Source organism: Haliotis cracherodii, unplaced genomic scaffold, assembly GCF_022045235.1.
Source record: "Haliotis cracherodii isolate W230 unplaced genomic scaffold, xgHalCrac1.p SCAF_17, whole genome shotgun sequence".
NCBI classification, from domain to species: Eukaryota; Metazoa; Mollusca; class Gastropoda; order Lepetellida; family Haliotidae; genus Haliotis; species Haliotis cracherodii.
The window spans coordinates 2,479,770-2,498,700 of record NW_027266272.1 but is presented as its reverse complement, the minus strand read 5'-3'; the positions used below and the strand labels follow the sequence as shown (position 1 = coordinate 2,498,700).

Sequence of the window (18,931 nt, the reverse complement as noted above, 5' to 3'; positions counted from 1 at the left end):
CTAGAAACATAATCGGGGCGAAGTTTTAAATGATGACTATTTGATAATGATATATAGTAAATGAAGACAACCTATTTCCAGCTGTATAGTTAAAGGGGTACTTTGCTCCAGTCTGATGCCCTGCCCTGCCTGGGTCTACTCAGTGTCGTTGATACTATGGGTGAAACATGTCCCTGTGTCCCTAGGGACCATCTTCCCGAGGCAAGAGAGTTAACTGACTTTAAAAGTCCAGTTTCTAACCTTGCCGAGCTAGGCTGGAATTCCTGGGCTCGATCGTAGCACCACCAGTGGCTATTACGAGTTATTTCCTTTCTATGCCTCTTCTATTGACCAATAAGATTCAACCTCTCGTATCACTTGCATTTGCTTCAAACAAAACGGTGGCGCCCAGTCAAGACGATCTGATCGATAATGAAGATCTATATTGTGATAAAACGAGTCTTACATCGCGAAGTGCATCAAATCACGTGAGCACCTTGATTAAAAACATGAAAAGATTTAGAAAATATCTGTTGACGAGTTAGCCGTGTACATGCATTGCAAATCCTGCAGTCGACCGAAATCTGCTGGACAGTTTACGAACCGGATTTCAATTTCGGTGCGTGATTTTGATTAGACTATGCATAGACTCGTTAGCCCAGCCAAAATGTAACTCCATAATACCAGCCTAGTTCGGCAAGGGCGGAAGCTGGACTTTTATAGTCAGTTAACTCACTTGCCCCGGGAAGATGTTAGGGACATGCTTAACTGCTGAATTGGTCTCCCTCGAGTCAGTATTGAGTGACTTGAATTAAATGTGCTGAGACAGTCCTACGACTGAAGCCTTGTACCCCTTTAATTGTTTCCTCCATTTGTAGAATTGTCAAAAACACACACCTATCAAGTGCAATATTACTAACAGAACTTTATTTAACAAATGCTGTAACAAAAGAACACAGAATATAAAGGAATATGTAGAATGATAAATCTGTTCAATCAAACAGTCCATGTTCCAGCACGGCCATACAAAACACAGCCTGGTCAGTAGTTGGGAGGGAGGAGGGAGGAGGGAGGAACAGCCTAGACAGTGGTTAAGAGGGAGAAGGAAGGAACAGCCTTCTCAGTAGTTAGGAGAAGGGGGAACTCAGAACATTCGGGTAAGTGGTTAGGAGGGAGGAGGGAGGAACAGCTCAGTATGTAGTTTGGAGAGGGGGGGAACTCGGATCAGGTAATAATCTCTTTGGACCCATCTGATATCAAATCTAGTCTTCAAAGTAAATACAAAGCATGTCTCTGATAAATCAAGGCAGCTCCAATTTTTTAAACTTTCCTCATCTGGACTCAAAGACTCATTACGAAACACACAAGAGCAATGGGTAAAACACAAATCATCATATTTTCATTTAAAAAAAACATCTTGTAAAAATGCATACCATCCAAATGATGTGAATATCATTTAAACAACATCTGACACAGTCACAACTGTCCACTCGATTGCTGCTGAAACATACGCAGGTCATGGATCCTAAACACTTTGACTAAACCACGTACACAGGCATATGGAGCTGACATGATCAAAATCTAGGATTATCCTGGCATTCAAGGGACATAACTCTGAAAGTGTAGCATAGCAGACCTCATGGCTACAATGCCTCTTAAACACCAGACCTGACAACCAAACTGATTCGGGCTTGAAGTAATCCCACATCACAATAAAGCTAAATAGTTCCAAGATTGCTTCAGGTAACATTTGTTTGTTTATTTGTTGTTTTACGCGGCATTCAGCAATATTCCAGCTATATGACAGCGGACATAAAATAAGTGAGTCTGGACCAGACATTCCAGTGACTGATATTGTAAGCAACAATACATGCCGCCTGGTTCAATGACACGCCATCAAGCAAGTCTCTGAGACAACCACCTGAGCCATTCGTTTGTTGTCTTCTATCACACGTCTCTTTACCTTCTACTGACCGACAAGATAAAACAAAACAGTGACACCTGGTTAATCCGAACAAATAAACGAAAGGAATGTCCAGGTCTCCTCAAAAGATCTAAGGTAACAATTCCTGGAAATCAGTAAGTGAGGTTGATTTAAAACCATTTCAAGCAGTTTTCAAGTTAAATAGCAGCAGGTCAACTTCACGTGCATGAAAGCCTTGAAATACACGATGTATTAGGAACGGAGCCCTCCAGATTAACAGATTAACCCTCCAGGTGTCAGTGTATTGCTGGGGTCCCGGGTGGCGGCGTTCAACCCAACCCACTCACTCACTCAGTGTATTGCTATGGGGCAGGAGACTGTTGTAAAAATATGTATAGTAATGGTCGGTGGTCTTGTAAAAAATTGAATGCTGGTGTGGCCAGATTTTATTAGCGGTCTGCTGCAGCAAATAATTTAGAGTTATTGCCCTTGTATACATGAACAGGCTTGGTTCAAGAAGTTCCAGGATGGAACAGTATCTTGATGGGTGGCTTACCTCGATACGACGAGAGGGCGATTTGAGGCCTTTTCTAACCAGACTTGTGTCTTATCTGCTTGCCAGGTGTGGATTGGACGCCTAACTGGACTAAACGAATTACTGGCAGACAACACGATTCCAGGTTCAAGAAGGTGAGGTGAGGTGAAATTGGGTTTAACGTCGCGTCTAAGATTATTGCACTTATATAGCGACTCAGGTTCAAGAAAGAGACAGGCCACCTTGACCACATTCTACGGTGACAGACTTGTGGACAGTCATGAGTGCACTAACAGTAGTTTTAGGGCCTGTTGCTTATTGCTGCTGAAACCTACTTCACCCATTGTATTGCATGTGTTTATTGTATACCTAATCCTGTGGGTTTCAATACAAATGTGCTGATTAGTGATTAATTTACTGATTCCACAATTCAGTTCCATACCAACCGATTTCTGCACTGACAGTTTTTAATTTGGAAATAACCTGGCAACAGTGTTTATACTGTTAATGAAGGCGTACTGGTGCTTGTGAGACATACCAGCAACAGATATCAGTAGTAATAGCCCTAGACATGACACAATGAAACTAAATTAGTAATTAACAAAATTTTCTTTTTTTATAAAAATTATCCTGAATTCCGTAACTGGTATAAATCCTGACAATCCATGTGCATGAAATCATGATTGCAAAGATGGCTGCAAGATATCTTTGATTGGCAGCAACATACACACCCTGATTGGCTGAAACACTTACAGTGAAAAGAGACACCCCATGGTCCAGCCATGGGGAAAGTAACACCGTCATGATCCACATGGCACATACAGTATACATCATCAACAAAAGAACGAACGCTAATCAGGGATCATATCAAAAGTCTTTGCAGTATTTTCATGCACTTGTTGAAAAATGGTCAGAGAGATGTAATTATCCTCGTTGATCTGATTACTAGGGCATCTCCTTGCTCCACTAACATATGGACAAGAATATTTCACTGTGCACAAGATTGAGTAACAATAATATATAATTAAATTTTCGTTGTGTTCATTGAAATTCCTGTATTCTGATTAGCTGAATTGGTCATGTGTTATTGCATTCATTTCCCAATGAATGTAAAAAATTAAGCCACGCCCACTGAGGCGCACTACTTGTATTACTTCGGAATGTCGGGGAATTGCAATATTACAGTCGAGGGAATTCCCCTTTCTGCTCACGTGTATCGTCATGCACAGGACATTTAGCCACTTTCATGCATACTCACTGTCCAAACAAACCTTTGAAGCTGAAGGCCGAGAATGAATGAAACAGCAAACGTGCAGGCTCGCTCGCCTGTTTTTTATCTGCTCGCCTCGGTTCAACTTTCATGTCTTTGGGTTTCATGTCTAACTAGCATTTTTCCAACTGCGTTTTACCGTAATCAGGGAAGTAATGTTTGAATCTGGGGGTAACTGACCATGTAATTTGAAACAGCCGCCTTCTCCCGGACATATTTCTTCCGGTTCGTTACAGTCTGACTGTTGCAGTTCTTTTCGCCTCTTGTCTTAATTGACAGGTCCAAAGAACATTGTTTTGATCCTGCTCTCTGTTGATTGGCTACTAACTGTGTAGGCGTGTCAAGTTATGTGCATAAATTATACAATCACCTGATTCATGTCACACCACAGTATGTATTCCTACACCTGGAATGTTTATCAATCTCGTCATTTTTGTCTGTTTTGATATATACAACTGTTTTTGGTTAAACTATTGTAAACATAAAACATGTTGTCAAATTTAATTATAAGCATTGACTGTGTATTTGTTTAGGTTCATTGCAAACTGTATGAATCCGCGTAGCGTAGCGGATTCTTACAAAAGTTTGCACATCAGTTTTTCGATTCATACCTCAATGAACCAAAAAAAATACACAGTCAATCCTTAGGTAAAATAACATTACTTATGTCACAATTAATACAAAGACATACTTCTTGGTGTGAAATTGACATTAGGGAAGTGAAATGATTGTACATAGGCTCACACACAGGGCACGTCACATAATATGTCCCTTGAGCTTGGCAGACAACTTATAGAATCAACAAGCACCATCTCTTAATGTTTGGAACTATGCGGAAATGGAATCGAACCATCCACCTTCCGTTCTGCAGTAATAAAATCTTGCATACACAACAGCGCTGTAATCATGGTAATAAATGCTGATAAATATTTCATTTCATAAAAAAGGTAAAAGAGTTAATACAGTATAAGACTTTTGATATGATCCCTCAAATTACAATAATCATGGTCTGTGTAACCATGGTAACAGTTTGGCAAAATACATATATGGAATATAATGGCATTTGATATTAATCCCTGGTTCTTTATGTTCAACACAGACAACATCTAGAAACCATCGTGGACAAGGCTGACATACTCAGCTACATGATGTATCTATATACAAAGCCTTGACTTACAGTACAACAGCTCATTGGAATAGCATCATACAGGCTGGATGTCAATATCAATCACATTTGGCCAATCAGGATATACATTTCTATATTACCCATGTGGACATTATGTATAGTTATTCTGAACTTCTGATGACTGACTCCAAATGGCAGCAAAAAGCTAAATGATTCATCTAGTATAATAATAATAATAATAATAATAATAATAATAATAATTTAAAAAAATTAAAATAATTATAATAATAAAAAATAAATAAATAAAAAATAATAATAATAATAATATGTATGTGATTATATCAGCAGGAGAATGGTCAGAAGAACTTAAAACAAGATCCATTATTTTAATAAGTTACCCTTCACTTAGGATTGACTCCTTATTATATCAATGCCTTGTGGTAATGTCTTGGCTGAAAACTCACTGCGACTCTCTATACTATACTTCCATCCCAGTATGGTACATACCAGGGGCCTATTTCCCAGTCACTTTATTTTCAGTCACCTTGAATAACCCATTGGTAAGAAAAATAATTAAATTTATCATTGTCATTCAACGCTAAGTCCAAGTTACACTGCTCTTTACTGCCTGAAACTAACATCAATATTTTCAGGACTCGACTCACCAAGTGAGGTGTCACAATTACAACCAGGACATCTTGTAGCATAAGAACATATTGAAAACAGCTTTCAAAGCTCATGTAATGACAGTATCCAGATTTGTTAAAGTTGGTTTCAACATTATGAGTGACAAATATTCTGTGCTAAGTACCACTTGTGATGTGAGATGGAGCTAGTGTATATATATATCATACCAGAATGATATAAAATACCGTTGATAATCAACGACTCAATTATACTCAACCTGTTTCAACAGCCAGATCGATTGAAAAAATAAATTCCTGTGGATTTTCTACAAAACATTCTAAAAAATCCTTCCTTTGTATAAAGCTGTTTTGCCTCGGTTCAGTAAGTCACCTTGACCATGGAAGGCAGTTTCATTACATCACATGGTCGTGTGTGTTTCCATAGTTACGGGAAACTGACCATTGTAACGTTACTGCTGTATCCACACCCAGACATTACATCACATGGTCGTGTGTGTTTCCATAGTTACAGGAAACTGACCATTGTAACGTTACTGCTGTATCCACACCCAGACATTACATCACATGATCGTGTGTGTTTCCATAGTTACAGGAAACTGACCATTGTAACGTTACTGCTGTATCCACACCCAGACATTACATCACATGCTGTGTGTGTTTCCATAGTTACGGGAAACTGACCATTGTAACGTTACTGCTGTATCCACACCCAGACATTACATCACATGGTCGTGTGTGTTTCCATAGTTACAGGAAACTGACCATTGTAACGTTACTGCTGTATCCACACCCAGACATTACATCACATGCTGTGTGTGTTTCCATAGTTACGGGAAACTGACCATTGTAACGTTACTGCTGTATCCACACCCAGACATTACATTGTCATGCTGGTCGGACATGACACAATCTCATGACAATCAGATCTTCGAGCTTGCTACCACTACATGTATGCCACAGCTGACCATCAACACCAGACTGCCAACTTCAGAGTTGTGACATAAAACTACTGGTTTCAACAACTGATGTTTCTCAGACAATGGTTGGTCCGTGTTAAGGTATGGGAGTCCAATTGGCACATGCCTTGATCACTTTGTGTAACGCGACTCAAGGCCACATTACAAGAAGTGATCCCAAGGAACACAGCAAGTCTACGTAAAGGCAGGGGCACTACGAGAGCCACACGCAATAGCAGCTCCATGGTCACCTCCGCCCATCCACAACTGCAAGTATGACTTTTCTAAGGGTAGACTAGACTTAAGTTGGAGTACGGAGATTATGACAATCGTAAGGGATGCAAAGCGTACAAGGTTACTACTGTCTTCATCCTATAGTGGAATGTGTCCTACTTACAAAGGAATGTCCCTGAATATATTGGTGCAATATTATCTTAGTCCTCTAGCATTATAAAGGACAATTATCCAAGTTTCCTTGAAAAATGTTTGTCATTTAAACAACCTAACAAATCATGTTTTGTGAGGATATTGGCAGACAAAAGTTAAAAAATATTGATACTGTAAAACATTTTTTAAACATATTCCAATCATTTAACCTAACAAAGGGTGACACAGAGTTTTATCTTGAGGCCGATATGATACCTCTGGAGCAAACATCAGTAAAATTACTAAATTGGAATTAAATACCTTCCAAATTCATTTTAAGGTAATAAACACTATTTCTTGGCCTTCTAGACTTGCACCGATAACGTGGCAAAAGATCATGAACAGAATGAGACAGCCTTAATGGTTAGCTTTGGACGATGGCTTTAAATGCTGGGAATACATTGGTAGAATACATCGGAATATGAGAGAGTAAGAATTCTATAACATCCGAATACCTAGCAACATAATGACGTTTTCCCTATTTGCAGCAATTGACACTTTTTTAGTCCTTATAATGATAATATAAAGCAAATCCCTAAAAATGGCACATTTCTGCTTGTCCTCATGACACCTTAACTATTGGGAAGTTTGCAAGGACTATAGGCTTAGTGCCAGTTTCTGTCACCGATTTGCCTCCCAAAGGACATTTAGTTTCGACTCCGAGATGATTCGCTGTACAGCCACGATCCTGGTAGGCAGCTTCACCTGTACAGCAGTAGGTTACGACTGACTCCCTATTCCCAGCTGATTAACAATCCACAGATGATTAAACCCCATAAGTTTAATGTGATGTCCTAAGGCAGCTGGGTTTAAGAGTTGTCAATCTAGAAAAACTACACAAAATATTGGATGAATTCATACATCTAAGCCACTATATACAAATTTACGGAATACATTTCACTGACACATCTTCTATCCAATCAAGAATGTAGGATGACCAGCAATCCTTAAGGATCAGACAATGAAAAGCATTCATGACAATGATTGACAGACATCAAAGGATTGATGACAATGATTGACAGACATCAAAAGATTGATGACAATGATTGACAGACATCAAAGGATTGATGACAATGATTGACAGACATCAAAGGATTGATGACAATGATTGACAGACATCAAAGGATTGATGACAATGATTGACGGACATCAAAGGATTGAACACTTTCTCTGCTTGCTTCTTCTCCGGTTTCTTTGTTTCTTCAAATCTATTGGCTGTGACCTGCAGCAAAAACAGAAAAATAGGGTTTTGTTTTTTGTTTGTTTGTTTGTTGTTAACGCCGCACTCAGCAATATTACAGCTATATGACGGCAGTCTGTAAAATAATCGTGTCTGGACTAGACAATCCAGTGATTGACATCATGAACATCGATCCACGCAATTTAGATCGATGACATTTATCAACCAAGTCAGCGAGCCTGACCACCCGATCCCGTTAGTCGCCTTTTACGACAAGCATAGGCGCCTTTTACGGCAAGCGTGGGTCACTAGTCAGCAATTAAGTTCCACAAAGCGATCGTCACTTCCAAACTTTAACTTTGTGGAACGGGACAATGGAGACTTATTCTAACCCACGCAAGAAAAGCATGCAAGATGATACACTCATTTAGTGGAAATGATGATCTCTGCAGAACAAATCTCATTAAAATCAGATCTTAGTTTTCGCTACCACTAAACAAAGATCTGAGGACACCCCATTATCAGTCACGTCAGAACGACCTTTTGTGAATATTGACCGACCAATTAATGACCGACAAGAAATCGACATTAGCCAATCAGAAGGCAGCTTTTCTCGAACTTTACAACACTAGTTTCAAACTGGCGACTACGCTTCAAAACATATTTTGACGTATTCTCGATGAAAAAAAATAAAACCGATAAGAAGAACATTCTGGAATGGCTTATAGATGGCCTAGATTGTATGGATATAATCTTAAAACCCGTAACTAAATATTTCGTGGTTGCATGATTAGAAAACACATTCCGACTGTCACTTTCATGATCTTGGTTAAATGAAAGGTCGTTCTGACGTGACCCTTAATGGGATGTCCTCAGATCTTTGTTTAGCAATAGCGAGACCTAAGATCAGATTTGAATGAGATCTCTGCAGAACATCTCCTCCAGCGTACCTGATAACTCGGACCACTTCATGGAAGGCAAAGTCTACATTAAGGGGTGGGTCCTTGGCACTGGTTTCAATGTAGGTAATCTGCAATACAAACGACACACATACACACAATCACTCATTTGGCTGCAGACAATTGTCGCTTAGATTGTTTAGGTCACTTTCATGATTTTGGCAATTCTTAACCTCATTTAAAATCAGAAATTAGGTTTTTTAATTTTTCCAGTGATTTGTACACAAGCAAGATAAATTGGGTAAAGGTGAATTATTTTGCAGATTTTATGCAATTACGTATCTTATCTGGAGGTCTGTATGTAATCACTTTCTCCGCAAGTAAAAGTTTCTGTTACATTTCATTCCAGACAAAGTTTCATATATACATGAGGTGGGTTATCTCCCCTGAATATGGGCAACGTACACGCAGCTCAGATGCGAGATCTCTCCCGAGGTCTTCGCTGACTTTTCTCTGGTGCACTAAGTCCACTTTGTTGCCCACAAGAATCATGGGATAGTTGTTCCTGCAACCATGGCAACAAGGAGTCAGAAAAACAAAACAAAAAAAACAACAGAAAATGTAGGCCTGCCCGCTAACATACAACATTTTCCTGATTGGCTGATAATGAAATGGGCGGGGCTTGTGTTGCATCAGTCCTTTGAATGATGTAACTGACTGTGTAGTGTTGTCTACAGTTTTATTGTGTTCATGATGATCAAATATGCAGTCAGTGAAGCTGTCATTGTTGACATATTTATTAACGTGATTAACATGTTGATTACTAAAGATTGTTTTCAATATTTGTTGTGGATTTACACACCATTTATTTACGATTATAGTATATCCTCATACAAGCAAAACATATTGAAGTCAATTCTTAAAAAAATCAAACAAATACAGTGGTCCCTCGCTACAACGCTACCAATGGGGTCCAAATAATTGGTGGGCGTAATAGACGATGAGCCGTTAAAACGAGCCCGAGGCGGGGGAGCACGCTCGGCAAATCTCAAATCATCAACATATGTTTATCTCACGTCACAATAGCGAGGGATCAGTGTACATCACAAACCACCATGTTAACATTGCTAAACATCTTAAAGAATTGCGTGACACTTACAACAAATTTGCATATGGAATTATCATGAATATGTTCCATTTACCTGTCTTTTACCCGTAATATTTGAGTGTGGAAGTTCCTGATGTTTTCAAAGCTCTGTTTGTCTGTGACGGAGTAGACGAGGAGGAATCCGTCCCCTTTCCTCATATACTGCTCCCTCATGGCACTGAACTCCTCCTGCCCTGCCGTGTCCAGCACTGAAACAGTCGGAAACAAACGTAAACAATAACATCACAGAGCTACAGATAAGCTGCGTTTTTTTGCGTAAAAAATGTTTTGCCCCAAAATTATTCAAACCCCAATTACTATCAATTAACTTGCGTACAGAAATGCATGCATTAAAAGAAAACTCAATTGTTTGAAAACAGCACGCGTAAATCCTCAATGAAGCCTTTCCAGCATCTGTAAAATGGAGCTAATTTCCTAAACACAATTACGCGCTATTTTACTTTACAAGTCATGCCTATATTTAGAACTGTTATACACATCTAAAACATGATTTCATTTTTTTTAAATCTCAAAATGCTTACTCATTTTGGGAAAAACCTAATAGTATTGGTTATCCAATGATAAAAGTTATAACCCAATTAAAATAGAAACCTTCGAGTAAAAGCTCAATTGCTCAAACAGTTATCAGGAGCTCTGACATCAGTAAATGCCAGTAAACGTCAGTAAAGCCGTGGATAAACAGTGGACATACAGACGATGCTTTCTAAAGTATTTTGATTCAGTCATACAGCCCGTAACAGTAGTTTTATGATTAAAAAAAATATTCCGCAAACAATGTAACATAACAATCTGAATATTTCATTTTTTTATTACGTGTTTGTATGGTTATCTATCGCGTAGTTGTCCGATTTTTTATCACGAACACTGATACTACTTAATTTCATTTATGCGACATACTCGTTAATCGGACATACTCGTTCATCCGACATAATCATATGCAACCAAACATGTCAGATTGACGGGACCTGACTGTAGTTGAACATTACAGTTAACAGATCAGCTGACAAAAATTTCACAACTGAGAGAAAAAAATTGAAATTTTAAGATCAGGCTTTTTGTTGTCTGCCATATGACCTTTAATGGAGTCGCGTTGAATCCCCTAGAACTGCACCTCATGTTGTACTGAGAGTGTCATTGATACACTTATATTAGCTACAGCACAGACCGTGTTCATGTTTAAACTTACCTTACAAACAATAATAAACAAACTTGACTGAAATTGCGAGAATTATGGGAAGGGAAGTAACTCTTGATTCAGAGCTGTACCTTCCAAGTAGTAGACCCAAATCAAGAGAACAGATGCACAGTCTATTTCATGATTGGAAGTTTCAGACATCCCTGACTTGTTCATGATCTTAGAACAATGTAGACAAACAACTACATCAACTACAACTACATCAACAACTACAACTACTACCGTCAACATGGATGACGACGTATGATGATGAGCATGGTAAGTGAAAAACATCATGATTGTGGAATTCCAGACTGAAAATCGGCAGTTGGTCATGATGGTTGCCATGACAACTATAAGATGACAGCTCTCTCCATGACACAACTAGCAGTTTTCATTTTCAATTTTGAATCCACAGTTCCCACTGTATTCCGTGATTGTGGAATATTTTTCAGAAATGCCCATTCAATGAAGAAATGTACCTGTCTGGCAGTAAAATTTTCATAGTCAAAAACTGCGCATAGGTATATTGAAATCAATATTTGAACAGTGCATTGTATTAATTAAATCATACCAAATAATTATTTGAAGTGTTTGTGTTATATCATGTATATGGCAAAAAGTAAAAACAATTTATAAACAAACAATCTTGTAAACATTTTACATTTTGAGAAAAAGTCAAATGAATCAATTTCATTTTGAAGTGAAGTTGGCTGTGGTTTTATTGCTTACAAAAAGTGCATGTCTGTATGTTTACAATAGTGATTGGTGATCTCCAGATTCATTTCAATATCTATTCTAGCCACAGATAACTTTATCATTAAAAGTGCCTGCCACAAGTCAAGTGATGCAAAACTAGGAAAGTAACGAAAACTTAACTTACAAGTTGGCAGCAAAATGTGCAGAATCATAAAATTGTGGTTGCAGAGATTACAAACATTGAGCGCAGAATTTTGATTTATTTTTTTTTGCCACGGAATACAGCGGGGACTGATGACAGTACTTTGTCTGGGCCTCTCCATCAGCTGATGGGGGATATTGTAGCAGGAATCAGAAAGCATCCTGAACACATTGCAAAAGCACATTTGTCTCACGTAGTTCAGAATGTAGGCAGCACTTTTAGTGTTTAAATGTCAAAAGTGTAATGGAAGATGCTTTTCGGATACTCTCAGAAAAAGAATGATGAAAAGGATGAGTAGTTACCATGGTTACTATGGCAAAACCCCACAATTTTATTTTTCGACAGACACATGTATGTTTCACAATTTCCTGACATCTGAAGTTTGCTATCAATAATTTCCAAAGCCTTGTATTTATTACTTGTTACATTAGATGGGTGTTAGATTAGTGTGAACATATTACATGAGACAGGTGTTAAATAGAGAATCTCACCCTAGTGTCTTTTGATAACAAATATATCAACATGAGTTGATAAACACATGATAAAAGTGGAAAAACTCTGAGGGTGAGACTATATTTATCACCCAACATCATTCTTCTAACGTTATCAGTATGCAGACAGTAATAAGCAGTGTCTTAAGTGTAAAAAGTACTACTAACAACTTCAGTAGCAAAGCCATTGGTGATCTCATTTGATTGTGATGCCATGGTAACCAATGACACAACAATGGTTCTCAAAGCATTGTGATGCAATTTTATTGCAGCAATATCTTCATCGAGATATCGGTTGATCTCACCCAAGCAATATCTCCTGTGGGAGCCAGTTTTGGATGATAAATATTGTTTAATGACAAATGGGTGGGAACCTACATCTAAGCATGCTAAGTCCAACCTAGAATCACCAAACACCAATTTCTTCTTGGATGTGAAACACTTTGGAGAATGCTGCTAATGCTGAACATGCTGGATGAATGTTTATTACACACACCATCAACTTGTCAGTTCTTTCAGCATGTTACTATGGTTACAGGCAAATGAAATCGGTCCTGACTATCCATCAATCTGTACTATCTGATGCAAGACCATAATTTTCACCTTTCTTCAACATGTTCAAGGGTTGCTGACAATGATTTATAGTTAGCCCTGGGCTGGACAAACTAGAATGATCATAATCAGCTGATAATGATAATAACATTCGATATTGTCATAACAAATGAAAGAATATCATGAATATGGAGAAATTGTGGCCCATTGAGATCTATGCATGTGAAAGCAGTGTTTGGATAGACTTTCCATTTGCGCTTCTCAATCAACCAATCTTTAAAGAAACTTCACAAATATTATCCTACTGAAACTGAAAGTGGCTCAAACACCAGGCATGAACATAGATGTTAACATGGTTAATAGAATAATACATTGTCTACCAAATGATGTTTAGTTTGTAGAGACAATAAACAAATGTTTTGGATATGAAATTTCATTTTGAAGTGACATGTTTACACTCTGACACAGGTGATCATGGTGACAGCAGTTTGCTAACAAGTAACATTGCCTGTGGTGGGCTGTTTAAACAGAACCAATAACATATATGCCCATTGATGGTGAGGTGAAATGGGCTTTGATGCCTCATTCTAGATTATTTGCACTTATATAGCAATGTGCTATACTGATTCATGAGCCAACCAATCCTTGTTTTATCAATTTAATGCTGAGCACCAGGTAGGGTGACAAGAAGTGTACCATATTTAAACATATTTTGGTATGACATGGTCTGGGGACTGAATCACTGTCTTTCTGCTCTCTGGGATGGCACTTTACCATGTCTACCCATTAGACCACAGTGGCATTCCATGATGATGGTAGATAAACATAACAATGTACCAGAATGGAACAAACATTGCCTAGTGTATTGATATCTCTATGTACAAGTCGACAATACCACATAGTACCACCAATATATGTATGGCAATCTTTGGCATATCATTAATACTGTGATTGACGTATCAATATTCATACACCCATGGTATAACCATGTTTATACACCGGGTTATAACCGACCTGTCCACATGACAGTGAATCTAAAGTCGTGGTTGTAGCATTCGTGTATCACTGGAAAGATATCTCGACTCAATCCTAGATCTTCTAACCAATGTTGCCGATGAAATAGAAACAATCACGCGGATTTTAAGCAAAGGGTCAAGCACCGGTGACAACTTACCGTCCAGAATACACCACTGCCCGTCTATATCCGTGTGTTGAATGTATGAATCTTCAATAGTGGGATCATAGTCTTGAACAAACATTTTCTGAAAGAACTGAATAGTCAGGGCTGATTTGCCCACACCACCATCGCCGACCACCACCAATTTGAAAGTGGCCAAGTTATCGTGAGGTGCCTTCGACATGGTTTAGTCTTCTTACACAGCTGTGTTCGGGTAACTAACCAAAACGTATCATTTATAAACCCTTTCGCTGTTAGTTTATCTATCCAGTCAGGTTTGTAGTGTGTATTTGGCCATTATCTCGTCCAAACACTGGCAATGTAAGAGACTGAATGTGTGAAAGCTTTGCTACTTCCTGTACACCGTCCTTGACCTTCAAACACTTGCTCACTTCCGGAAACGCACTTCCTGATGACGAAAGGAGTTGTCCTTTCTCGGTCGGTAAGACCTCCGTGCCGTCTTGTGCCAATCGCTTAGTTCGCGGGTCGAGCCCACTTTGAGTCGAAGTGTGACTTTTCAACAAAAGTTGTTTTCTCTTCCGCACACCCTAATGAGAAGGTCAAACAACTTTTGTGTGTTGTCGTTTTTTCCCAGTTTCTCCGTTTAAGATCCACGGAAAATATCCACAAAACAGAACAACGCAGTAGAACTATGACCTACATAAACAAGATAAAGTTACTAATATCCTGACAAGTGTTTTTACCACGTCACTGTTATTTCGCAAGTTCTACAGATACAGGTCTGCGTTCGTGTCGACGGCCTGCAGTATTCGAACTCTATGGCCCAACTAAGTTAACCCGACCTATTTATTCATGTAGTATAGTGACTTCTATATTTAAATTTGGATTTGATTGGATAAGCTGACGGGGATAACACCCGTAAATACCGCAGCTGAACGCGGTGGGGCGAGCATGGCAAATACCGGATCAACAAAGCTATCGACACACGATCTAGACTTGCACAAGTCTCCGTTACAACATACCAAGTTCTGAATGTACAGTGTCCTTTAAACATCATACAATCATCATTTAATCATACAAATACATAGACGGATAGCAAGTGTGCAATGGAACATTGTGAACACTCGTTCTTAGTCATATATAACACTAATTAGTGTCTGTGCATGGCTTATTTGCTTTGGGAGTTTAGTTAATATATTTATTTATTTAGATAAGCACCCATTTTTCGGACTAATTTCGTCTCACGTCGGTCGCTGTGTGAATGGACCGCCTCCGTGGTCTAGTGGATAAGGCGTCTGCCCGGAAAGCGAAAATTTCGTGGTTCGATCCCCACCGCATCGTATCAACGCGACGTTTAAAGATGGTACCTCACTACTTATCACCATGCCTTGAGCTCGGCATTAAGCAGCGATAGAAACTGGCACTAGTCCTATAGTCCTTGCCAAAGTGCCCAATAGGTAAGGTATCCTAAGAATTAGTAGCAATTTGCCATTTTTAAGGGTTTTGCTATATGTTATCATTATAAGGACTAGTGGGCTTAAACTGTTAGTTTCTATCGCTGCATTAAGGGAATTAAGCATGGACTGGTCGCCTCTAAGTCATTATACTCTGTTTAACTGCAGCATGGTATCTCAGTGAGCTAGCGGGATAAAACTGGAGTGAGTGAGTATGGTTTTACGCCGCTTTTAGAAATATTCCAGCCATATCACGGCGGGGGACACCAGAAATGGGCTTCACACATTGTACCCATGTCGGGAATCGAACCCGGGTCTTCGGCGTGACGAGCGAACGCTTTAACCACTAGGCTACCCGACCGCCCCGGATAAAACTGGACTAGAACAAGCAGACCAACACCCCACCAACACACATGTACAGACGTTATGCAAGTGTTACACTCTTCCACGCGATGTTGAACCCCATGCCACCTCGCCCTAGCAATATTCCAGTTGTATCAAGACCTGGGAGTAATCAGGTTTACTCCAAGCAGTCCACCAGGTGGTATAACATGAACCGCCTCGGTATGATGATAATTATCCAGGTCAGACAGTGTTACGCTAACAACATATATTTACAGTTAATACAGTTCATACTTGCGTCCCTTGCGCGTGAAATCTATGTTTGTGGGTTCGAATCCCGGTTCGCCCCGATTGTGTTTCTAGATTTGTCAACACCATACCTGTGCTCGTGGGGTTCACCGAAGTGGTAAACGTCCGGTACCTGCGTCACTTTAGGCTTTACTCCCACTTTAAGCTGACACGCCGTGATTTTATAACTGGAATACTATTCAAGGCTGCGTTCAACCCAACTCACTCACTCACTACTGTTAAATGGTTGGGATTGTAATTAAGTTGTGTACCTTGCAAGTGCAAGTATCTGATGATCATAGGTTTGTCACCGACTTTGGCCACTTGTTGACTCGCAATGATATAACAAAATACTCTTCAAGGCGGCGTTAAACCTCACTCACTCATTTACGAAAACCTATTGGGGTCAAAACCGTAGCTAAAAAGTCATTTTTACGAGTTCTTTAAAGTCTTTATTACGAGAATGAAGTTGTAATTAGGAGTTCTTTACAGTCGTTGCGAGAATATTTGTAAAAGTAGTACTATTAAAACATTTTTAGTTGTGATATTACTTTAATGTGAAACTCATGTGAATCGGGACAGTATATCTCGAAGCAAAGACAGTCGGTTCATACATGAAAGAAAATAACTCGCAATAACGACTTTAAAGAACCCATACAGCTACGACTATATTCTAGTAATAACGACTTTAAGAACTCGCAATTAAGACTTTATTCTTATAATTGCGAGTTTTTAAAAAAAAGTTTAGTTACGACACACACACACACACACACACACACTGTGACCGGTGCCTTATTTATTGAACGAGCTGAGAAAGTTTGTCTAGAATGCAATCATATATTTAACTTGCTCTGTTCATTATCATTGTCTACAAATTCAGCAGTGCAGCTGGTCCTTTAATATTGTCAGAACGACTTGGAGAAAGTCTTGCCACGCACGGAGTGGGCCGTGTTAGGAGCGCGCATAGCTATATGTGAATATTAATCCAAGCTGTAATATGCTCGTGATATGAAGAGTGTTTGGGCCGGAAGCCCGACAATGCGTTCAATATGTTCTTGTTGTCTGAAGTTGAAAGAACGTCAAATAGAATTACTGAAGTGAACATCCTGTCCCTAAATGACAGCCCACCCGAGCAACACGCGCCTTGTCCGGTATGCCGAGTCGCTGATTTCCTTCACCATTTAGTCACTGTAATCTCATGTTATTTCTTTTAAAGCCATTTGATAAAAACCCTTCTTGACCAATGATATAATAACATCATATAACATCTGATAAAAAAATGTTTTAATCCAGGAAAAGACAGGTTCATATGTAAGTTTAAAAGGTGTGTTGAGTGAGTGAGTGAGTTGGATTTAACGCCTCATTGTACAATATTTAAATTATATTCCGGCGTGTCCGCATGATGTGGGAGGAAAACCGGAAGTGATGCAGGGACCCGTGTACTATAATCGCGTATAGTGAGTGAGTGAGTGAGTGAGTATGGTTTTACGCTGCTATAAGCAATACTCCAGCAATATCACGGCGGGGGACACCAGAAATGGGTTTCACACATTGTACCGATGTGGGGAATTGAACCCGGGTTTTCGGCGTGGTGAGCGAACGCTTTAACCACTAGGCTACCCGACTACCCATAATTGCGTAAAATTTACATAGTGCGGATGGATGCATATTTTATTTAGATAAGGTAGGGCGGCTATGAACGCTTGTTGTACTTTTCTTGAAGCTGTGGCGCATTGAACACACGAGTAAAACGTGGTACTTACTTTCAACTGCCCCAGTCTTACAGACAGGTTTATTTACAGACTGCCACAACAGCTGGAATGGCCCAGTATGTGGCATTAAACAACATTCACTCACTTATTCTAATATAAAGAGAGTGAGTGAGTGAGTATGGTTTTTACGCCGCTTTTAGCAATATTCCAGCAATATCACGGCGGGGGACACCAGAAATGGGCTTCACACATTGTACCCATGTCGGGAATCGAACCCGGGTCTTCGGCGTGACGAGCGAACGCTTTAACCACTAGGCTACCCGACCGCCCCTAATATAAAGAGAAAGTACATGTAACTGTTCCCTTTGAATCATTAATAGTTCAGTTTGATTCTATATAACTATATGTAATTGGCTTTGTTCACAAAGGCAGAGGGATTATTGTGTATAAGTATGTTTGGTCTCCTGGCAAAAACTAAATTGATATGAAGCCTCTCTGTGCAACAAATGCACTTATGTTTACACCCAATTATTCTTTTCAATACTTTTCCCAACCCAGTCCCGATCTCATTACTGTACTAATTCAGATTCGGGGCCAAGTACTACTTGACACTGTGCCCCATCCCAGTATAGGGTCACCCTTTACTGTGTCATATGTTGGGCAAATATATGGGTCATCTCAAATTACATTTCGCCATTATTATATGTTCCATAGCTGCAAGTTCAACGTCTCTTTTAAGATGAATATTTCACATAGGATTAAGCTACTT

General features: G+C 39.3%; 1 protein-coding gene across 1 annotated transcript; it reads right to left on the bottom strand.

The window, feature by feature from the left end:
- Positions 1-1,159: 1,159 nt before the first annotated feature.
- Positions 1,160-15,181, bottom strand: LOC139464827 (ras-related protein M-Ras-like). Its single transcript, XM_071246351.1, has 5 exons — positions 14,403-15,181; positions 10,145-10,298; positions 9,408-9,507; positions 8,994-9,073; positions 1,160-8,085 (listed from the first exon to the last, which is right to left on the bottom strand). Exons 1-5 carry the CDS (start codon positions 14,587-14,589, stop codon positions 8,013-8,015), a joined length of 594 nt encoding a protein of 197 aa, XP_071102452.1. The 5' UTR covers positions 14,590-15,181; the 3' UTR covers positions 1,160-8,012.
- Positions 15,182-18,931: the final 3,750 nt, after the last annotated feature.